Source organism: Strix aluco, chromosome 5 (genome assembly GCF_031877795.1).
Source record: "Strix aluco isolate bStrAlu1 chromosome 5, bStrAlu1.hap1, whole genome shotgun sequence".
NCBI classification, from domain to species: Eukaryota; Metazoa; Chordata; class Aves; order Strigiformes; family Strigidae; genus Strix; species Strix aluco.
In genome coordinates, this window is record NC_133935.1 from 43,730,074 (window position 1) to 43,754,863 (window position 24,790).

At 39.3% G+C, this 24,790-nt stretch overlaps 1 protein-coding gene across 2 annotated transcripts in view; it reads left to right on the plus strand.

Moving 5' to 3' along the window:
* The window catches only part of LIN7A (lin-7 homolog A, crumbs cell polarity complex component), a 51,169-nt gene that overhangs the window by 14,846 nt on the left and 11,533 nt on the right, over positions 1-24,790 (plus strand). For both annotated transcript variants that reach the window (XM_074827141.1, XM_074827142.1), the window contains exons 2-3: positions 4,694-4,812; positions 24,211-24,282. In XM_074827141.1, the coding sequence (XP_074683242.1) occupies positions 4,694-4,812; positions 24,211-24,282 (191 nt within the window). The remainder of the gene's footprint in view (positions 1-4,693; positions 4,813-24,210; positions 24,283-24,790) is intronic.

Here is a 24,790-nt window from a genome sequence, read left to right on the forward strand (position 1 = left end):
CCCACAGCCCCCTGCTTTCTCTGTGTTTCACTGATAATGTGACCCACCACACTGAAACAGTATTATTTCCTGAAAGGCCGTAGGCAAGCATGATGATGAGAAGACAAAAAGGGAAGTGAATGTTAAACAGAATGAGAGAGAAAGGAATTGTGCATATGTATGAGGAAATCAGAAAAAAATGGTAAAAAAAAAAAAGGTGTGGTTAGAGTTGGATATAATAAGGGGGGAAATAAGTGCATATTCCTTTTAAAGTGTATGCATCATAGAATACAGAGGAATAATTCTACCCACATCATTACTCAAAATTCCCACCAATTTCTGTGGGATATGAACGTAAGAAATTAAGATAGATTTCAATGACATTACCATGAGTTTAATGTTAGTATAATGGAGTTCATATTTTGGGAAAATGTTTGAGAGTAGGCAAAACAATCCTTTTCAGAAGTTGTGTTTAAACAATATCTTTGCTTAAAGGAAGGACAAATCAGAAATAAAAAGTAGGGGTTTTTTATTTACATAGAAATTAACTGTATTCAATGTAATTCCAGGATTTTTTTTGACATATGTCTATATAAATACACACACACTCTTTTCATCGATTTGCACTTTGCACAAGTATGTAAGAAAATTATATTTGAGAACAATTTCTTGATGATAACATTTACAAGCAAAGCTAGTTAGGTTTGTAATCAAAGGATAACTGGGGACAAGAAAATTAGCCCAGCAGAGAAGAACCAGTCTTTCTCAAACACATGACGGTGCTCTAATTGACTTCAGCAGGGGTGGCTTCTCTGCTATATGCTTTTTTTTTTCAATGTAACTTTGAAATCTTCCTCATTGCCAGTCATATCACTTCTTTGAGCAAGCACTTATTTAGTTTTAGCTGGAACTCACCTTGAGTGAACCATCAGCAAAAAGCCTATGCATCACTTAACTTCTCGTGCACTGATAAATTTAACTTTTTAATCTGTCCTAAAGCAATTGTTTGTTCAAGTCTCCCCTTCAGAGTTATTAATGGAAGGAAATACAGCCTATTTATTACATGAGGTCATATTTTATACACTCATGTTTATCCATTTGTAGTCTGTTCAAAATCTTCTGTTTTGTACCAACTGTTATATTTAGTTCCTGACAAAGCATCAGCTGGTAACAAACAGCTTTGGCCCTGAACACATGCCTCGTTTTCATTCTGTAATTTTATCCCACGAAGCTCTTTATTTGTCTGTATTCTCTCTACCGTGAGCAGTATCCCACAAGTCATTGCTGAATTGAGCAAGCTATGGGCCTAATTGTGATGAAAGAAGACTTGTTAACAGATATGATAGGTGAATAATAAATCACAGCAAGATCTTGGGCAACCACATTCATGTATTTTAGCATGTTGGATGAATTTGGAGGTGTGGAAAGTCAGAATGCTCTTGGAATATTCTGCTTTTTCTTTACTCCCAACCACTTAATCACAAAGTTAAGTGATCTAGTATTGGCAAATGACAACTTAGTCCCCAGTTTTCCTTACAAGACTACAGACTAAACACCCATGCCAGACTTTTCAACCAGAATATGAATTTATCATTTGTATTGTAACACTTGGCACTTTAGAAGTAATTAGTTATCATTTAGAGTCTGGTCCATGCCCTAGGGAAGTGTTTAGACCTGTGCTTAACTCTTCTAGATTGATTAATGTACCTAAAGCTATTTATGTTTCCTCCTGGATCAGAACATATTTCCCAATCAGTACAAATTTTTCACTGAATATCATTTAGTTCAGGACTACAGCAAATGTGGGGTGATTCACAGAATTTTCAGGTGTGGTGATGAAACTTCTAAGCAACTGCAAGACAGCAACCTTTCTGTCATCAGTAGCCCTGACCTTCTGCAAGTATAGCTGGTGAGAGGGAAAGACAGTTTGAAACTTACCTGAACTGGCACTGGAAAAGACCCCAGTATGATTTAGAATATCTGAATAACTATCATGTATCACATGAATTTCAGAGGCCTTATCTGATTTATTACAGCAGGCTGTTGAAGCTTCTTCAGGATAAATCATCTAATTGATTTGTGCTGTCTGACATACCAGTTTGCACCAACTGATACTAATAACTGGGGAGTGTGAGTTAGTATTTAGCTAACTGCAAGGGTGGCAGATACAAAAGAAAAATTTCGAGGTAAATGATTCGATAGTTTTGTTAGAAAATCACCGTGACATTGTTACTGAGAACATTAAAAATTGTGTTTGTCTGTTGCATCATATTTTATTTAATGCATTGCCATTCTTTTGCACTTCATTGAAATGGTTCTTGATAGAGTATACTTACCTCTTCTTAAACCTCAAAACCATCCTCTTTGATATATTAGCTGCCATCAGTCATATTCTTCTTTCTAATATCTCATTTTTTCTTGGTTTCCATGACCTTATTATTTCCCAGATCTCATAACTTTCTGATCATCACTTCAGTAAGTGCTTTAGAGGGATCTTTCTTGGTACACCTCCACATCCCTTTTTATTTGCAAATACAGCTTCAGCTGCTGTCTCTGTACATGCAGTTCACAAGCCTGCTTCATTAATCCACACCTTCTCTTTCTCATCACACCAAGGTCTCTGTCTCTTAGATGATCCCTTTTGAATGATACTATGCTTCCACCAGCAGGTAGTGTAGAGTGGAGAAAGAGGGGCAGAGCAGGAAAGCAAAAGAGGTGGTGCTGAAGACCTCACACCCACATTGTGTGCATTGTGCAGGGAGGTTGTTTCAGACTAGCTGTGATCTAGTAACATGGACTGGATGCCCACTAGCAGCTGAAGCACTGCTTGGAGCAAAAGCACGGGTGCAGTCTTTGAATGTGGAGTTAGCGTTAGTTTCATCTGAAGGTTCCTGAGTTCCAAGACTGCTCTGCGATGCAAACTACAGCCCAGTAAGTGGAAACATCCTTCTGAAAGAAACACTGCGTGCTTTCTGCCATGCTTCTTCTCATACTTTGAGCTGTCTTTTGGCAGAGGCCTATGAAAAACCTTGAGAATTGTTTGGGTGTTAATCTACTACGTCACAACCTACCATGCTGACCAGTTGCCTGCCTCTTTTAATTAAATAGTGAATTTTTTGAGGTGTCATTTTCTCTTTTCCTAATACTGATGCAGCTGGATAATAATTATTTTTTTATAAATGCAAATATATGATTATGATTTTATTCCTAATGCAGCTCGTCTACTGTAATCTCTTTTCTTTTTCCAGAAAACTTCTCATGTCTTTGTTGTATAAGACATCTGGTCGGTATAGCTCAGCTACAAGCCAAGGATTGTAAGAACAGTTTCAATTAGCATAATATCCCAGTCACAAACAGTACAATCTTTGTCATCGGAAAGGAGAATTATTGCTTCTAGCCATTGTAGTAATTTTGGAGTTGTGTGGTTGGGGGGAGCGTGTTTATTTCTTTTTTGTGCAGAATTAAAATGCTTCAAATACTGTTTTATCACTTAGTACTATGCATTCATTTCATCACTAGGATACAGACCTATATTTAGTAGAGTGGTGTAACTGGCCAGTAGTGGCTCTTGTAGCTATGCAAAAGACGCTAGAAGATGTGAGAATGATCACACAGTCAAGACAACAGCATTGCCAGGTTCAACTATACCAGCAAATTTACAGGAAAAGCTGCAAGGTAGCATTAAATGACACAGGAGGAGAAAACCCTCTATTTAAGATACATCCTCCTGAAGACTGACCAGGATATGCATCTCTCAGTTCACTCCTGCATGTAAGTCAGTGTGTCCCTTGCTTGACTATGAGGCCAGCCACTATTTCTTGTGCCCCTGTGTCCCCAGCCATAAAGGATTATTTGGCATCTCATGGGTTGGGGTTTTTCTGAATGTATGTATGTATCTTAGTAATAACTGTAAATTAGGAACTAGGGTTAAAGAGGAAAAATACAAGAGTGAGGGTATGGGCACTGTTCAACTGGACCAGATTCTCACTCACCACTCAGTATGGCTACTCACTTAAGCCCTCTGGACTGCTTTCCAAGGATCTTTCCCTTGACAATACATAGGTGCTTAAGGAGGATTCAGGCCACCAAAAATATTATTCCACATATTTCTGTGGGTCATACAGGTTCTGTGTGGCAGATCAGGTCTTTGGAGGCCTGGGCAAGAGCCTTACACATTTACTCTTCTCTAGCAGACTTCCCATTCTTCTCTAGCAGACTTTATTTGTCTCTAAAAGACTTTCTTTATCAGTAGTTGATATTTAGACTTAGATTTATGAGAAGATGAAATATTTTTCTTAGGTGTTGTCATCCTGAGGGTGCTTACATAAGGACTCAGCTTCATTCTTTCAGACTTTCTGAAAGTAGGACCCGTACTGTTCCTGTGCTACTTTCTCTTATGTAGAAAGTAAGAAATATTTTATGTCTGCTAATGTGGATTAGCTGCTTTGAACTGGTAGCTTTGTCCCAAAGAATGTTTGCAACTAAGACCGAACTCTGTGTGTGTGTCTGTTCTATGTGTACATGCGTGGTTTGTCCATACTTTGGGATTTGGATCTCTGAACAGCAGTTGCATAGTTGAGGCTGGTATAACACAAGATTAATACAGTATGTGTTGGTAAAGCTGATTTTAAATTTAAAATGACTATCAGCGTGCCCCTTTTAGTCACTTATTAGTCACTATACTCATCTGTATTCCTTTTTTTTCCCCTCTCAGATGTTGCAAGAGCAATTGAGTTACTGGAGAAACTGCAAGAATCTGGAGAAGTACCAGTACACAAGCTACAGTCCCTAAAGAAGGTGCTGCAGAGTGAGTTTTGTACAGCTATCAGAGAGGTATGAAATTGAGATTTTTAGTTATTTCTCAGAATAATACCCCTCGTCTGAAAAGTATATTTGCCTTTCAGTGCTGGAGAAGCAGGACTACCTTGTATAAAGGATGATGGATGTGAGATGTGTCTGTAGCTGCCTGCTACCGTGCAAAATGCTGAAGTTACTGAGAAGCAGACACAGAACAGTTGCGTCAGCAAGGCATCAAGCCTGAGGCAATTAGCCTTGCTAAGGAGAAAGGGTGATTAATTAGTACTTTAGAATTCTGCTCATGCTGTTTCAGGGTCTGTGCTAACCTGTACAAGCACTGTGCTGGGATATGGGTACATGCCAAGTTGGGTCAGTGCAAGCTTAAATGCCTCTCCTTTGAGCTCAGATGTGTGATAGGGTTGTGCTGATAAAATCAGAATGCTGTGAGAGACAAATCGTGCAAGTGCTGAAGTTAACTGAAGCTGACAGGAATCTTGCTGTTGAAGTCAGTGGTCAGGTCCCCAGTGGGCCTTGCTTGCTCCACGAGTCAGAAGTCCTTGTCAGGTTGCTAAGAACTGTGATCATTACCCCACCAACTGTGGTCAGGGCCTTCCTAAGCTCTGCCCAATAGTAGATAATGATTATTGTTTTCTTCTAGTCAAGCTAGAGAAGAAGCACCCCACTTTCTACGTGCATACAAGCAGTATCTTTAAATCAGTTAAATTACAAATACTTCTGTTAGAAGTTTCTTAGATAGAAAGCATGACTTAATACAACATTGTGTCAGACTTACCTACTAGAGTGCTGTTAGCCTGCCAGATAGAAGCAGCTCTAAATGCCCTAATGAAGGCAACATCTTTTCAGCAGAAAATCTGTAAGAACTTCTGTTTCAGTTTATCTGTCTACTGCCTGGAACTAATCCTCCCTCGCTGAAATCAATGGGGAATCTAATGTTCCCTTGATGGTAGCAGAATTGAACTCCCAATAACTAGGCAACAGCAGCGCATTGATTCAGTGGACTGCTGGGTGGCTGGAAGGAAGGAAGAGAGGAACAGACATTAGTTTAATAAGCAAAATGCAACACACTCTTTGTTTTATGGAATATATTCTTCAATGTGAGAAACAGAGAGAAGCTTCCACTTAATTAAACGACAGTTTTCAAGGCTTTTTAAAGGGAATAGTGTTCCTTGACAGTAAATAATGGCACTATGTACCCTGAAAAGCTGATATTCTGACTAGTCCTTTCATTTAACCAACTAAATGCTTCTTTAATTGACCACAGAGCATTGAAAAGCTGTGGGGTTGGGTGGGTTTTTTACAGATAGCAGAGCCTGGTATCTAGTTGCTAAAGGCAGCTTTTAATCTTTGCAGCATCATCAGTGAAATCTTACCAAATTTATATTCATCTCTGGAAAATTGTCATAGCAGAAGCAAACACAAAGCTTGTTGAAACAGGTACAGGTCCTACTTTCCTAGGAAGTAGGAAAATGGCTTAGACAAATGCACTCTCAGTTCAGTGAACTGAAAGTAGATTTTGACAAAATCATCTCAGTGGCACAAAAGGTCTTTATAGAGTGTTGTGTAAAGACAACCTGCACATGGCAGACTGTCTAATTCATAGTCACTTTAAGAAACCTGAAGCTAGTTACACAAGAATTAAGCAATAATGAATGAACAGTTAGATCAGTTCTACCAACTTCATAACAAAAACATTTATTTCTTTCTAATATATTATAGTTATATAATATAACCTATCTATCTAATATAGCACTACCAGAGAACAAAATTCTACACCCAAAAAAATTATTAATGCCATTCACCACTATGTATGTAAAATCTTTTCTTGGAAGAAATCTTCAAATATGAAAGGCCCAGTAATAAATTTTTTCATCTAGGGAGAGTGGGAGAATTGACATATATATATTGCTAGTACTGAAGGTTGTTCAACATGTGGCTCCTCTTTTCAGTACTTACATTAAGCCCTTGGCAACTATTTTGACTGTAACTCTGTTTTTTTCCACCAATCGAGGAGTTGTTGGAAAATTGCAGAAAATAATTTCTTCCATTTAAAAAAAATAAACTAATAAGAAAAGCACAGAATATTTTGATCAGGTTATGTTGTTAGACATCTCCAAGCACTGCAGCAAGGGCTTGGAGGATATCTGAACTAAGTCTTGCTGTTAATTAGGGATGTCCTCTTTGCATGTCCTTCATGTACAATGGAGTTTATAAAAGACTGATAGCTACTTTCTTGAACAGCACAGTTTTTTCTGAGCATATTTGAGCTTGAGATAGCTGAGCCTAGACAGAAATCTCCCTGCAAATGCTCCCTCCCATTGTTTATCTTCTCTTATCCTGAGTGCAAGAAGTGAGAGTGTGGCAACTAGCTTTTAATTCCCTCTATTAGCACCTACATAGACTAGAGGAGAAAAGTCGTTGACCTTACAAGAGAAGGAATGACAGTGATTTGGAAGTAATGAGAAAAGTGGGAGTTGTTTGGAACACAAGAGCTTGGCAAACACAGTGAAGCAGACCGTGTGTGAACAGTAGGTAGGAGTAATCGAAATGGGATGAAGAGCAGTGGCAGGCTTTGTATTAGTATGCAAATTCTGGAAGAGGCTGCTTATTACATGTATGCAGAGATTCAGATCTGCAGTGAGGTGTGTTCATTGTGTAATGCAAGATCTGAGCCTAATTTTCTTTCATCAGAAAATCTAGTAAAAGAGATTAAGGCTGACACCTATAGTCCTGTAAACTGCAGTCTAAGAAATTATGGACACTTAACTATCCATTGAGTTTGATTGTTAAAATATGTCCCAGAGAAACTCAGTACTGGGCTGAGTGCAGGTGAAGGAATCAAAGATAAAATGTAATCCACACAATATTGATTGAATGTGATTTGTCCCCTCTACAAGTAGGAATTCTTTAACTACAGAAGCAGGAGGTCACTTTTATGATCAATTAGTATAAGATATTTTATTAGATGACATGCATTCCAATCTAATGTATAGGAATCTATTAAATGGCTGTAATGAATTGTATTTATGGGAACTTATTTAGTAAATCAACCTGCCAGTTCAAATCCCCATACTAATATCCCATAGAAATTAAATCTTTTTAAAGTGACTGAGTGAATGAAATTTAAATAGAAGTACTTTGGCATTTTTCTAGGATGCTATGTCAGGAAATGGTGATTAATGGTTCTCACTTAGCTAAATATAAGTACCACCAACTGAAATGTTCTGTCTGGCACTAGGCAAGAATACATATTAGCTATGGAAATAATGGAAATAATTGAAGTACATAATGGCTCAGTATTTCCTTTTCACCTGAAGACCCCCTAGACCAGAAAACAAGTTAACTGTAGTCTGGTCACATTAAAATTGCGTTTTGAAAAAAAATAAATAAATTGTGTTTTAAAATTACTTGTTTCAAAAGCTCCCTAGGTACATGAAGATTACTTAACTTTCTATAGCCTTGTCACCTGGCAAAAGATTCATCAATCTTGTCCATTATACCATTAAGTCCTTTCCCCTTCCATGTGTTCTTGCTGTTTATTCAAAGCTGTTGCTATGTTATAGTCTTCTGATTTCTAGGGGGTTACGGGAATAGATGAAGGGAAAGGCTGCAAAAGTGAATGCATAACTGAACTACTGAGAAGGTATATTCATGAGCAACATAAAACTAGGCAATCTGAATTGATAAAGTGACTTTAATTGTTGTAAGTCAGTAAAAAGGAAGTTGAGAACTGTAAGGTAAGGTGAACTTCTGGTCTGGCAAGAAACCTTAAAGAACTGTAGGCACAGAAGATAGAATAAACAGTTGAGCAAAAGCCAGTTAGTCATCACCAAGAAAATGTGACATGCTTTAGCAGATTATGGGAATTTCATTTACTGTTAACATCTGGTAATCGGTACTGAAACTCCAGGAGAGTAACAATACAGCTTGATAAATCCTTGCATCTCCTGATGAGTGGAAGTTTTCTTTCAGGTTGATTCTCAAGTTTCTATTCCTTTATGTTAAATATGTAAAATTCAGGTGTATCTCACTTTTCTCCCAGCCTTCCTTTGCTACTCCATTTTCCATTCCAAGATTAAATCTAATGGTTTTTTGTGTGGATATTATTTAAAAGAAAATCTGATTGGTAGATAAATATGGTGAAACATTGATCAATACCAAAAGTAATTAGATCAGAAAGTCTTTATAAAAATGTGGTATGGCAACCAGACACACAAAAATAACCACTATTTCATTCTGTTATCTTATGACTCCCACGAAAATACCAGGTCATCACAGAAGAGCCCTTTTGCAAGACTGGGTCACTGACAATCGTTTCTTAGAAGGAGGAGCAGTCAACACAAAATACTGTTGTGTGTTTTGTATGAAATTAGTCTGTGGAACAGCATGCTGTCTTTGAAAATAGTTCAGTTTCTACTCTCAATAGTTTAAAGCTTTTAAACTTACTATAAAAATATCTTGTGGACAGAGTATCCTGAACATTTAGAGACCACTAGTGACTTACAGGCAAAAAAACCAGCAGTGGCAGAACAGTGACCCATTTCTGATGAGGTCTGGATGGCCCCCAGTTACTTTAGAGATGTATTTGATTATGTTCTATAATATTAAAAACATAGTTTCACTATATGCTAGGTAGGATAGTTCAACAAGCCTAGTTGGTATACTGGAATGATTTCCTTTAATGAATAATTTTCATTTTTGTGCCTTAGCGAACTGAACACCTGGAATCGCAGTGCTACTGATAGGCAATGTGTTGTTATCTGGTCATTTCCTCAAGCTACCTACCTGTGCTTTTCGTTATTAACCCTGATATATGTCTTTGCAAATATTAGGGAACCAGAGGAAGGCTGCTGGGTGGTGAAAGCTGTGTCTGGTGATACTATGCTCATTACTTTACTGTGATGCAGTGTGTGACAGGAGGAGGCTGGCTGGAACCCTTAGCTATTTATTCACTGCAGAAGGCCCAGTACAGTGGCATACTCCATTTTAAAGTACTGTACTAAATATAACGATCTGGGTATTAGCTGGAATCAGGCGAAACTTCTCAGTAATTCTTTTATTAAAATTATTCATTTAGGATTTTAATGTAGGGGTCATTTAAAGTCCTGGTTTCATCGTGTTTCAAGAATCTCAAGATTTGTTTGTTCAGTTTGCAATTCAGTGCTGTTCCTCCACCTCCCAGACCTAGCCTCTGAAAGTGAGTTCCACTGTTTTCTGCCTGATGAATCCTATTCCCTGTAAAAATAGAGGTTTGCCAGGCCAAACTGTCTTGGTTGGCACTGAGGGCAGCCCCCGAGTTCAAATCCTGCCCTGTGTTACTCTTTCTTATCACTGAGAGCTGAATATTTATTACAGGAGGAGAAATACAATTCCAATCAGTCTCTCGTCTCCACAGGGCAAGCCCAGCTTTTGAAGTTTTTAAATTATAAAATGCAACTTTGGAGAAAAAAAAAATCTATCAAGACTTACTGCTATAATTCATAGCACAGGATTGTGATTAAGACTCAGTAGGAAGCCTGACATCTAAAGTCCTCTACTGTCACATTTACCCATGCAAACAGAGGTGTCAGTCAGGTTTAAGCAAAAGTGGTATGTAGGACTTCCTAATAAGGCAATTAGTAAACAAAAGGCCAATAGGACAACTCATATGAGTAACGGAGCAAGATTTATCAGCTCAGATTTGTAGCTCAGGTCATAAAAGCAGTATGGTTATATTAGCACGATGCCCCATTAGACTGACTGGGAAGCAAAGTTCTCCTTAGGCTAATGTGATACCTTGTTATGCCTTGCTCTGGTATTCCAAATAGCTTATTCACAATTACAGCACCATTAATTTAGCAGTAGCACTCATGCAGTAGCAAATACGGAACTGTGCAAATTGACCAAATTAATTCAGATTTTCACATGCTTATGCATGGATTGATTTGTAACTTTTCATTAAAATTTGCATTCCTGGATGCTAATTGTAAAGTTTCAGCATTTTATCTTTTTTTAGATACTGGGATGTATTATTATGTCAGCTGAACCAGTCCAGCTTACCTGAATTCTGGGGCTGAGTAACATTTGCAAGAATCTTTTGCTGTACGTTTCTGTCCCTTTTCCATTACCATTGTCCCAGCAATGAAAAGCCATATAAAATAACGATTAAAATTTCCACTAAATGAGTACCTCCATCACTGTTTGAAAAGGACATTACTTAGTTTCCTTCAGAGATGCTGGTATGTCAAAGTAGTAATGTTTTCATGTTTTACAGAGTTTTGCATTCCCTCTCCTGGTTACAAGTACTGTATCTATAATGATGAGTTGAGAGAAGGATTTGTAATGCATGTAAATCAGGGCAGAAAAAAAATCAAATTTCAAAAGATGGGCTTCCTGCTTTTTGTCTTGCCACCATGCAGTGTTAGGCATTGAGAAAGTTCAGCAGAAAAGCTTAAGTTAGCAGTAAACACAGAAAATATTTTTTTTACAAAATTATACTAGTGTGTTAAAATATGTGCTATATTTTAGGGTGAATGTAGCCAGAAATTACGCAAATTTTGAAAAACAATGGAGCTTCATTTACCACTTTACCATAAGTGATTGAAGCATTACTCTGTTGCTTGCAAGCCCTGGATGGCATGAATGAGAACTTTTGGAATGATTACCTTGTCACTCAGCAGATGGCCTTCATTAATGGCAATTATATGAATTTACCAAGCTGCCCAAGCATTATCTGAGAGAAGGCATTATTAAGTCTCTGTGCAATTACTAAGTTCCTACGACTTCCATGACTTCACTGCAGGATATTTAAAACAGCTGCTGTTGTCACTTTTTTTAGCTGCCTAGAGCTAAATACATCGATTTCACAGATGTAGTACCCCACAATCTGGGGCCAAACTATATCACTTGTCTTTAATCAGTGCTTTCTCCCATTGGTTTTGATTAAAGATCAATTTTCAGAGTTGACTGATGTAGCCATGTATCTACACACATATATCTACGCACATTTGTGCTCTGCTTGTGTAGTTGTGCCTTTCACAAAAGATAAATATTTTAGTGCTACAGGAGTCCTGCAATGTATAGAATCAAAGCAATGACTCATTCATGTTACAGTTTATTCGGATAGCTATACCATATTTACTAAAACTCTCTGATGAGTGGTGCTCAGGTGATGTGCTTAGTTCTGCACACAGGTGCAGCTGCATGCGCTGCAGAAAGTGACTCCAGTGGAACATTGGTTGTGCATGTCAGCATCTTCCTTGTTTCCTCATTTTAGTTTATTGTTGCACTATCATATTTGATTACATAAAATTCTTAAGAATAAACAGAATAGCCTCTCCTGCAGTTCATCTCAAGCCTGCTTCTTCCTCTTGAGAGAAATCAGCCGCAAGGTGAACTACTGAGGAATATTTATGCTGACAGGTTGTTGGAAGCCACTGCACCAGTTTCTGCCTTGGTCAAGCCTCAGTATCCCCCTGCTTCTGCTTAACTGATGTCACTGATGAGACTCAAGAAATGCTGCTCAATCTCCATTTTTTAATTGTGCCTTCAGAAAAAAAAGGAAATTGTAAAACTGTTTTAAAACTCCCATTTTAGCTACATTTTTTGTTGGTATTTAAATCAAGAAACATCAGCAGTTTCCTTTCTTCTCCCTACCTTCTCACCTTGATAGGAACACTGGAGATGAACTTGCATGATGGGCTCAGGTTATGTCAAGTTTCATCCAGGTGCTGATTTTGGCAAGGTTTAGCCAAATCTGCTAATGTTTGGAGTATGGCTGTTGTATAGGGCAGCCCCAACAGGCTATACAGACTTACTAATAAAGTGGAGGAAATTAATGTTTATTAATGCTTGTCATACTTTTGAACTCAAAAGTAAATGGCAGTGAGGTCTAAGAGAGAGAGTTTTAAATTGTAAGTTATGAATTCCAAGTGGTCTTATGGGAATTAACTAATCACATGTAGCTATTTCTTTTGATCCCAGTATATTGCAGTTGAAGCAGCAAAAGACACACTTAGGACAGTATTTTGCTAAGGTTTAGAGACTGCAAATCATACAATTTCTGAGACACCTACAACTGTCCTCGATGCTAGATCATAGTTGCCATTGACTTAGAGCAGAGTACAGAACAGTGTGTAAGGGACGTGAAATAAACTAAATGACACAGTCATATTTTTATTGTTCCTCATATGGGTAATGTTTATTTGCAAATAAAAGTCTATTTTTCATTATTCTTAAGGAGGTGCCAAGCAACTTCCTATTGACTTTACAGTGTCAGAGTGATGTTTACCGACAGAATCGACATTGGAGGGAAAAAGAGGGGGGGCACAGAGGTCTTGTGTGTCCTAACAGCAACACCAGGAGTATTTCAACTGACTCATCCAATATGTGCAGAGGATGTGACAGTATGCATTTCCTGGTACATCTGCTATGTTCTTCTGCTCACGCAGAAGGGAGGAGAGAGATTCTGGCCCCAGCCTGTAACCCCTGTTGGGTTGTTTCTTGGACAGGCACAGCCTCATATGGCAAGAACTCAGGGACCAAAACTTAATTCAGCTTTCAGACAGCAACACACATACTGTCAGAGCAGAGTGAGCACCGCCCTTATCCACACAAAAAATGAAAAAATGCTGGAGCAAGTAATATTTTGGCATTTTAACTGGACCCTCCATAAAGTATTCCACCCTAAATTAAAATATTATACCCTTGCAGTGATTATACTTCATTCATTTTTAACATTTCAGGCCTGTGCTGGTTTTTTTCCTACTGCCTTAAGGACAGCTTAATAATGCATCAAGATTTGGATTGGTTTTTTCACTTTGGTAAAACTGACCTAGTTTCCTCCATAACCCCCGTCCCCAAAGAAGGAAACTTTTAAATGAGATATCTTCTATGAAAATGTAAAAGCCAACATTCATAATATTTCTTCCACATGTGAAATTAAAACTGTTTTATCTCCTCAGGTTGTTAAACAAGACTGAGTTTCATTTACAGGTTTGAGATTTTTAGTGGGTTAGAATCCCTACTGCATGTGGCAACATCCATGCAGTGTTACTTCATGGAAAGGGATTGTTATGACAATTGTGAAAATGATACAGATGTTCAGTTTTGAAAATAGACACCAACAGTTTTCCCAATGCAAACATGTAACTGCTCACATGCTAGTCAAAGCTTCTTATGTAAAAATATTCAGAATGCCAACATTGAATGACCACATTCTGTCAGATATAAATAGCTCATTAATACAGACTAGTTGTCACAAAGCAGCTTTTTCTACTAGTTGTCCAAATTCAGTAGCTGTAGGAAATAACTTATGTAATACAGACTTTTTGGTACGTCCAGTAAGCCCAATAAAGTATCACATGCTTCCCCTCAAAGGTACTTTTCAACCATTTCAACCTCACCATACTCACAGGCATCCACTGACTTGTCCTTTTGACACTGACAAGAGAAGACCTTTTGTCAGCTTGTTCTCAGAGACAGAACGAAGATGATGTACAGTATTCAGGGCAGATGTTGTAGTAGGAGTCTACTATAGGCCACCCAACGAGGACAGGGAGGTGGATGAAATATTCTATAGGCACTTAGGAGAAATCTCACAATCACTTGGCCTTGTTCTTTTGGGAGACTTCAACTTCCCAGACATCTGCTGGAAATACAACACAGCAGAGCGGGACCAGTCCCAGAGATTCCTGGAATGTGTGGGAGATAACTTCCTGACCCAGCTGGTGAGCGAACCGACCAGAGGAGGTGCCCTGCTGGATCTCCTCTTTGTGAACAGAAAAGGACTGGTGGATGATGTGGTGGTTGAAGGCCGACTAGGGCACAGCGATCATGAAATAATAGAGTTCTCTATTCTTAGAGAGGCCAGGAGAGGGCTAAGCAGAACTGACATCCTGGACTTCCAAAGGGCTGACTTTGTCTTGTTTAGGCACCTGCTTGACAGGATCCCTTGGGAGATGATCCTGAAGGGTATAGAGGCCCAGGAAGGCTGGGCACTCTTTAAGAAGAAAGTCTTAGTGGCACAGGAGCAGGCTGTCCCCAGGTGCTGTAAGAGAAGCTGTAAGAGAAGACCACCCTGGCTGAACAGGGAGCTTTGGCTGCAACTCAGGGAGAAAAGGAGAGTTTACAGCTTTTGGAAGAAGGGGCTAGTGACTCACAATGATGACAAAAATACTGTGAGGCTATGCAGGGCAGAAATCAGGAGGTCTAAAGCCCATCTAGAAATTACTCTGGCTTCAGCAATCAAGGACAAGAAGAAATGTTTGTATAAGTATGTCAACAGCAAAAGAAAGACCAGGGAGAGCCTCCATCCCCTGCTAGACGCAGGAGGAAACATGGTAACAAGTGATGAGGAAAAGGCTGAGGTGCTTAATGCCTTCTTTGCCTCAGTCTTTAATAACAAGACTAGTTGTACTGAGGGAATCCAGCCTCCTCACCCAGACTGGAAGATCAACCCCCCCACAATCCAGGAGGAGATAGTCAGTGATCTATTACATCACATAGACATACACAAGTCTATGGGACTGGATGGGATACACCCAAGGGTGCTGAAGGAGCTGGCTGGGGTGCTCGCCAAGCCGCTTTCCATCATTTCCCAGCAGTCCTGGCTGACCGGGGAGGTCCCGACAGATTGGAAATTGGCCAATGTGACGCCCATATATAAGAAGGGTCGGAAGGATGATCCGGGAAATTACAGGCCTGTCAGCTTGACTTTGGTGCCCGGGAAGCTGATGGAGCAGCTCATCCTGAGTCCCATCATACAACACATGTGGGACAACCAGATGATCAGGCCCAGTCAGCATGGGTTTATGAAAGGCAGGTCCTGACTGACAAACCTGATCTCCTTCTACAACAGGGCGACCTGCTTTTTGGATGAGGGAAAGGCTGTGGATGTTGTCTACCTTGACTTCAGTAAGGCCTTTGACACCATTTCCCACAGCATTCTCCTGGCAAAACTGGCTGCTCGTGGCTTGGATGGGCACACGCTTTGCTGGGTAAAAAACTGGCTGGATGGCCGGGCCCAAAGAGTTGTGGTGAATGGAGTTAAATCCGGTTGGCAGCCGGTCACGAGTGGTGTCCCCCAGGGCTCGGTTTTGGGGCCACTCCTGTTTAACATCTTTATTGATGATCTAGACGAGGGGATCAAGTGCACCCTCAGTAAGTTTGCAGATGACACCAAGCTGGGTGGGAGTGTTGATCTGCTTGAGGGTAGGGAGGCTCTGCAGAGAGATCTGGACAGGCTGGAGTAATGGGGTCAGGCCAACTGTAGGAGTTTCAATAAGGCCAAATGCCGGGTGCTGCACTTTGGCCACAACAACCCCCAGCAGCGCTACAGGCTTGGGGAGGAGTGGCTGGAGAGCTGCCAGTCAGAGATGGACCTGGGGGTGTTGATTGACAGCCGGCTGAACATGAGCCAGCAGTGTGCCCAGGTGGCCAAGAAGGCCAATGGTATCGTGGCTTGCATCAGAAATAGCGTGGCCAGCAGGGACAGGGAAGTGATCTTACCCCTGTACTCGGCACTGGTGAGGCCGCACCTCGATGACTGTGTTCAGTTTTGGGCCTCTCACTACAAAAAGGACATTGAATTACTCAAGTGTGTCCAGAGAAGGGTAACGAAGCTGGTGAAGGGTCTGGAGCACATGTCGTACGAGGAGCGGCTGAGGGAACTGGGGTTGTTTAGTCTGGAGAAGAGGAGGCTGAGGGGAGACCTCATCGCCCTCTACAACTACCTGAAAGGAGGTTGCAGAGAGATGGGGATGACTCTCTTTAACAAAGTAGCAAGCGATAGGACAAGAGGTCATGGCCTCAAGTTGTGCCAGAGAAGGTTTAGACTGGATATTAGGAAGTATTTCTAATTAGGTTAATGGTTGGACTAGGTGATCTTCAAGTTCTTTTCCAACCTAGATGATTCTGTGTTGGGTTTGCAGGTTTTTTTGTGGAAAAGCAAATGCTGTTTGAAATCTCAACAAAGCTATCATAAAGGGCATACATATCAAAATGAGACAAAGACCTGCAGATACTTCCAGTAGAGAAGGAAAAATTACCAAAAGAAATGAAAAAGACCAAATTACATCCAACAGTTGTAACTTGAAATTGGGCGTATTTAGCTTATAAATAATCCATTTTTAATGGAAATGCTGTTAACCAGTTGACCAATTTTCTAAACAACCTGGAGGCTTGAAATTCACAGACCTTTCTAAGGAGTCTGTAGTTCAAGCAAAAATTATGATTGCTGCAGAAATTACCAGATGAGGTTCCATGTTTTATGGTGTACAAGAGGTTAAGGGTGACCAGAGTAGCTCCTGATCATTGCCATATTTAAAACGTCCTTGCCCACTGATGTGGTAGAAGTATGATCTGAATTGAGTGCTGAAGTACAGCTCTGGGGTAGTCTATCCAGGCATTTGAACCAATGCATCTTCCTCCACAGACATAAATGTATTGGATTAAGAATGGTAAATAGAGGGAGGAGTTTGTGGGGAAGGAAAAAATGCCAGACAGTATGTGAAGAGGTAAAAACAAATGATGAAAACAAACTAGAGGGGGTAAAAAAGACACAGCTGGTTTGTGCTGCAGGTGGAAGTTTGCCCTTAGAAACAAGGCAGTCACAGGCACCGCAGTGGAGGTCAGCAGCTCTCCAGTGCACCTTTTCACTGTAACTTCTCCCTGTCAGAAGAGCAGGCATCCTTTTGCCCCAAGGACTGGACCACGCACACCAAATGAGATGATATATGGGTCTCACCTCTTAGGTCAGAAGAAGGCTGAAGGTATGAGAATCAGCTGCAGACTTTGGGAAGAGGGGAGGAGAGAGGCCAGCAGTTATGTTGACTAAAGCACATACACACAGACATGAGCTCTTCTCACCGTGGTAAAAGACATTGAACTATTCTTTCCCACTTGACGTCTTAGAAGGGAGAAATATTTGCTTCATCCTTTCCAACATATGAAGGCAACTAGGAAGATGGATTCAGCGTAGTTGATGGCAGAAGCATCGTACTGAGGTGTAAGTAAATAATAATTTCTCTTTTATAGCTTAACCTCAGTTCTGCAAGGATGCACACATGTATACTGTTCAACTGACATAAGTGCAATGAAACAAATTATGTCATCCTTGCACTGGTTATTCTCACGCTAACTCTCCCTCTTTGTACTGTCTGTCAGGCTCCTGTCTTCTTCTCTTCCTTGAAAGACTTCTTCCAAAAATAGACACAGTTCTCCTCTACACTGAAGCAATAAAAAGTATGGCAGACAAGCTAAATAAACTAAACCCAGATGATGCCAATATATGTGTTAAACGTCATTATCAATCTCTTTGGAGGCTGCTTCTTCATTCCACCCTTTAACTGCTTAGCTATGGCACTTACTTAGGTTGTGACTTGTTGAAGGAAGACTTTTATGTGTTTCTGTATATTATCATACTGCAGGCACTGTGGAAACACAACTGATTACTACTTCTTACATATGTTGTCTCATATGCTAAGAAACCCCCAATATTTTCAAAAAGGTTACTTCCTCACCTATAAATCTCAGAAAAGTGTATCTGGGCCTGCTGCTTCACAGGTCTGAGTTGCGATGTACTCTCTCTTGGGTTTTGTTTGTGGGTTTCTTCTGGACCACTTGTTCATTGTTGTAAAACGATTTGTCTCACACCTCTTCCCTTCTGATGTTTAGACTAACTTGTCCTAACATCTGTTGAGCATCATTATTGTAGGTACAGTTGCACTTAGAAATACATAATATTTCATCAGGGGAGGAAGCACTGAATACCTCTTACAGAAGTTAATGGAACAAAATCTGTTTAATTTAATTGTAACTTCTAGAATTCGGCAGAAAAGATGCTGTATCATTCAGGTTGTAAACAGAATTCTGCTTCTAGCTGCCTTTATAAAACAGGCTGCTAAGTGCACTGCTATTCCTGGACCTTCTCCTAAAGCTTCACATTGACTTAAATAGGCCAGCCCAGTACGTGTTGCTTTGTTATGAGTCCATATGGAGTAATTTTTGTTAAGAAGCTAGCTCCTAAGTACCTGTAAGGCCATCCCCCTTCCCATGCTTCAGTAATGCTAAACCAGCTGCTTTGCCTCCCAGCTGAATGCGTGGGGGTGAGGACCATCGTCATAACAATTATACCTGCTGCATCTGACTCACTACAGCTCCTGCTGGGAGAAGTAATAAAATGTACATTTCTCTGTGCCAGCAAGAGCTGCCACAGTACAAGGAGGATCCACTTCCAAGTTCAGATATTCTAATTGCAATTTTCCTCCCTCACTCTTTTTGTATTTTTTGAGTACTGTGGGACAATAACTTTAGGTTATGGTGTCTGAGGAGACTACCTGCAGAAGCTGAAAAAGTCTGAGATCTATATTTCTGCTTTCAGGAGTATTTCTTAATGGGAGTGTTGTATTCTCTGCACCACAGGAAGGAGAAAACAAAGCCAAGTACATCTAGCTCCACAGCACAAATGAGAGCTGTGTGAACAAACCACTGTCTGCAGCACACTTTTGCCCGATGAACATTCAGCATACAAACACTGACAATCTTGGTAGAAATTGCTGTGGGGGAAAATTATCTGAAATATTACCATTTACCTTACAGCTGCAGCTTTGTGTCTTGAAACACTGACATTTCACCTGTAATTCAATCTCTATTATTAATGAATTGTGGAAATGCTTTTCACTAACACCAGACCATCAGACTGTGTATGGAGTCTGTCAGCAAGTAATATTACTACACACCCATGTACTCTTTTAGACACTCTAAAAAAAAAATAGCTGAACATACAAAAATAGATATGCAGCTCTTTTTCAAATTAGTAGCATATATTAACTGTCTAGGTACTGTCCTGGGCAACCGGCTCTAGGTGGCCCTGCTTAAGCAAGGGGGTTGGATGAAATGACCTCCAGAGGTCCCTTCCAACCTCAACAAGTCTGTGATTCTGTGATATGTTAATTGTCTTTCTTCAACTCATTCCTATTACACAATGATATCTTTCAAAAAGATTCATCTGCCATGGTGAACAAAGATCACTGTTTAAAATACTTCTTTAGTAAATATCCTAAAAGAGCTTTACAAATACTTATAATTAAATTCTGCACCTTCATCTTCTTCTGTACTGAGTGATACTTTGTCCAAATAAGAAAATCTACAGAAGGTCTGATAAGGACATCTTAGGGATGACATTGTTAGATTCAGGAGAATCGCTATATGTTAAAAATGTAATCAGATGTACAGATAATAGTAGGCACTGAAAGGAAAGATTTTACAAAACATTTCAATTACTTGTCATGTACAGTGGATTGAAGCTATATTCCAATCCGTGGGGATTTAAATGCCATCTTATTTAGTTTGAGAACAAAGAGATTTTCAGTTTATCTCTTCTGTGTACACAGAAGATGCAGCAGAATGGATTCGTTGTGCACAAATCATGGTTAAGGTGGTGCTGAGAACAGCATAGATAAAGGGGTTAGTGTGGCTACAGGCAAACAACAGTTATTTATGGACTTCAGTGTGCTTTTTGTACATTACCAGAACGAGCAATTATTAGATCTGAACCCTACAAAGAGTTTAAGGAGCTTGGTGGAACAGGTACAGTTAATTTGTGTTTGGTTGTTAAACTGACTTAATAGCAAGAAAGTTATGTATGTTCATGTTTTATTATTCTTAAACTCAAATTACATTAAACATTATGTAACAGTCAAACTGGAAAATTAGATTTACAATGCCCCAAGCAGATATTCAAGACTGGTCGCATCTGTTGCTTATAGAGAGTGAGATTTGACATACAAGACTTCTTTTCCTAAGAACTGTGCTATACATACTATGATCACTGATAACTCTTTGCAGAACACCATTTTAAATGTTATCATTGAGAATTTACAAATAAACCCAAGGATTATGTGGCATTATTGATCATATTTTTCACAAGTTTTTGGGTCAGTTGATCTTTTTTAACATATTAGTTTAATCACACACTAGTGAATTTGTTCTTTCACTAGTAGTAGTTACCAGTATAATATTGGATATGATGAAGTCTACCAGCTAGATACTGGTAGGATGCAGACAATATGAAGTTATATGACACCAGACCTAGCAAATAATCACATGAATGTGTCATTATCAGCTCACCTTTGTGATATCCTACCTTAGTAATTAATATTTCAAAGAACTTCTTAGTAACTGTTCTATATCTGAAATATTGTGACCTGTTTTCAAAAACAATTTAATGCCATAATAGTTCAACAATCAAATACATGCTTTTAGACATTATAGCCAGCCACAGCATTTATGGCTGTGCAAGCAAAAACGATATGTACAATCTGCTCTCATGCTTTAAGATGAAGGGGAACCTGCAGATAGCAAGAAGATACATCATTATCAGTGGTTCAATACAGGCTGGGTTTTGAAGTAACAAGTATTTAATGATTTATTACCGCAGTTACACAGTATTCTTATATAATGTAGTAGTTGTTCTTATATAAGAATATGTCCTACAACATAATGCAATAAACATTGAACTGATCTGTGCAGGATAATGCTGAGTATGTAGACTCAACCTATTTTTTCCAGAGATCCTTTAGAGGCTATAAAAGAGCTTTCTTCTTCTATATTTTTAAAATTAAGGGCAAAATCCTGGCCTCTACTGAGGTCAATGTCAATTTTACCAATGGAAGCAAGATTTCATTTCAAATGGAGAAAGCAAGAAACTTTTCAGCATCCTCCCTGTTGCTGATTAAGGATACCAATTAAACTCGGACACCAGAGTGAAAAGAGTAGGCGTATTTTACTGTAAATAACTAAATAATATAACAGAGTAATACAGAAAACATGCAGTAAGAAAAAGCAGAATAGTGCACTTAAAGCAACAAACAGGAAAATACAGGGTAATGCATCAAATCATTACTACAAGAGAGAGAGAATAGTGGTTAAGAAAGATACATCACCACTTGCATACGTTACCATCAGCCAGATCCGCAGTCGCTGGGGAGCCCCGGTTACAGCGAGGATTTGGAGAGCCTGTCCCGGCAAGTGGGAAATCCTACGCGGTGCGTCCACCCATAGGTGAGGCATCCAAAGTCGCTGCAAACGGGCCCAGCCTTATATACCAGAGATCGACAAGCCAGAATAGCTGGCACCTTTGTTTTGAGCAGAAAATTTCTGGTTTCATTCTCCTGTTGGATTCCACCCAAAGCCTGGCCAGGGCTCGGGGGGGGAACCAAGGGAGTTTCTAACAAGGCCAAATACTTGGGTTCTCAGCCTTGAACAAGGCTGGGAAAGTAAAGTTGGATACATTCTCTCCTCACTACTGATTATATTTTGTCTAAGCTGCATCTTTCGCTAGCGAGTTTACATATTTTATTAATGACTACATGCTAAGTTAGCAGCTTCAGCTTGGGGCCTGTTGTTCAGGTTGCAGTATTTCAATGCTTTAGCACTTTTTACATCAGCATAAGTGGGTTGTTATAATTTAGTACAATACCTACTAGCACAATGGTTATCAGTTATAAAATATACAGGATTCATCTGTAGGGCAACTCTGGCTTGGGCCTGTTGTCCAAGCCTTAGCACTTCACTCCCCTAGTCTCAGTTTTCTTCACCATCCCAAGTTTTTCTGAGTTAAGTCCTAGAATGACTTATGTGCTGACAGTAGTCAAGACAAACAGTCTTTTTGCTGTACTTTGAAAGTGTTCAGGATATTTTAGATCTCTAAAATGGATTGCATTTGTTATCTCCTTTCCTTTTTTGCCTTTCCCTTGTGTATGATATCCCTCAAAAAAGGTTTGGGGATCAGTCATGCCAAACATTTTACTACTCAAGAGTGTTTGATTACCACTATGTCTGTCCAATGAGATCAGAAATGAGCCACAGATCTTAATTCCATTTAGATGTTTGTAGCAATATGTTCATCAGTATGTAAGTTTTATAATAACAGGCTCAGTGAGGAGAGATACAGCATTATGATACTGCGTAACAACTCATCAGGACAGGGGGATGGGGAAGTTTTATCTATCAGTGGGACAAGCCATTGTTTATAGAATCACAGAATCATACAATCATTTAGGTTGGAAGAGACCTTTAAGATCATCAAGTCCAACCACAAACCGAACACTGCCAATTCCACCACTAAACCATGTCCCTAAGCACCACGTCTACACATCTTTCAAATACCTCCAGGGATAGGTCAGCTAAGTACAGGTTCTGACACCCTCTCTGCCAAAGCAACATTTACATTACCAAAGAGAGAAGTTTTGGCACTCCTGTTAAAGTATCACCAAATCAGTGAAAAGTAAATATATTTTGGAAAGTATGGTTGAATCTACACTCCTCAAGGACCCTAAGAGAGAGATTGCTGTAAAAGCTAACATACTTTACCAGCAAAGGTTCTCTCTGAGGAATGCAGCCTGAGACATAAAGGTCATGAAAAGACAAAATTCCTGATGAAGTAGGTCAAGAAAACGCCCAGAGTAAATCAGTGGCATATAGGAACATTTTTTTAGGTTTGTTGGTTTCATAATAAAATTAAATAAAATGTTTTGTTTGTTTGCATTCACCTTTTTTTTCAAAAATATTTCCATACATTGTATATAAATATTTTTATTTTTTAAGTTTGCTTTCAAAATAAGTGGCTAGTATCAAGGCATTTTTTGATATTTTTCGTCTTAAGAGTGTGACAAATCTAAAGAACAAAGACAGTGTGAAAGAGCCTTTTCCTTTCTCCTTACTGAAGATGTTTAAAAGGGAGAGTTAAGGACCAGAGAAGGTGAGCCGAGAGTGTATAACAGATAACAACAACAGACAGAAAGTGGTACATATTGGCAATGTTGATTTTATACCATTTATGTGAATTTACAATTCCTTTATAAAGGATAATCTTACCCATTGTCCATGTCTGACCTACCAGACTGCCAACGCTTTTCACTATTCCTAGCTATGGTTGAAGGAAACCAGTACTGTGACCTTTCTCCAAAATTTAATTTTCACTTCCATTCTTCAACATCTTTATGCTGAGCAACTCACATATTTTTTTTTAACGTCAGCCTCCTAAATCTTTAGTTCATAAGAAAGTTCAGAGAACAAGCCATTTTTGGAGGCTAAGACACCACTCAAATCAGTTCAGATCATTTGCATTCAAATCAGTTGCCTGGGGACCCAATTTTTGGTAACGTAGAACATAAGTGTCCTGATTTTGGGAAATGTGCTGGAGATGGGAAGGGAATTGTGTCAGAAGATGTACAGTTAAGTTTGCAAAGAGAAACACTGATGTTTTCCATAAACCTAAGCACACAAGTTTAGCAGACACTTTACTATGTGATTGCATGAATACAGCATTAAGGAAACATAGTCTTAGGAGGGAAAGGGACTGTCCTGTCTGGGTTAATATAAAATCCTTGTTTTGCTTATATAATTAATTTCATTTTATTTTCATGAACATTTTAGGTGTATCAATACATGCATGAAACCATAACTGTTAATGGCTGCCCCGAATTCCGAGCCAGGGCCACTGCAAAGGTAGGATACGTGCAACTGTTGAAATACGTGTTACCAAAGTGACCTAGTAATTGACTGTGCGCGTGTGTGTTTCAGGTATTCGTGTGTACACTGTAAGAAAATTTAGACATCAGTGGCAGCCCAGAGTCTAGAACCAGTGCTACTTCCCAGGTAACAATCATAATGGAAAATTTCAACCTTTATGCTGCTTCTGTAGCTTAAGAAAAGAGAATGATTTTATGAAATTTGATGCTTTTTGAAAAGTTGCTTTGCAAAAGCAAATCTACTGGTTCATTCTGTAGAAGTCTGCCTGCAACAACCACTATTTTAATGGACTATTTTCCCATACGGCTCATCCAGAGAGGACACAATGATTTGGGAGATAGAAACTAAACAGTCAAAATTCCATTTTTAATTAATGGGAACTGTAGGTACTGAGCAGGTGGTAAGGATGAACAGTGACAAAAATGGCCTGATCAAGAGACTCCACAGCCAAATGCAAGACCATATTTTCTGATGCATTACCTGT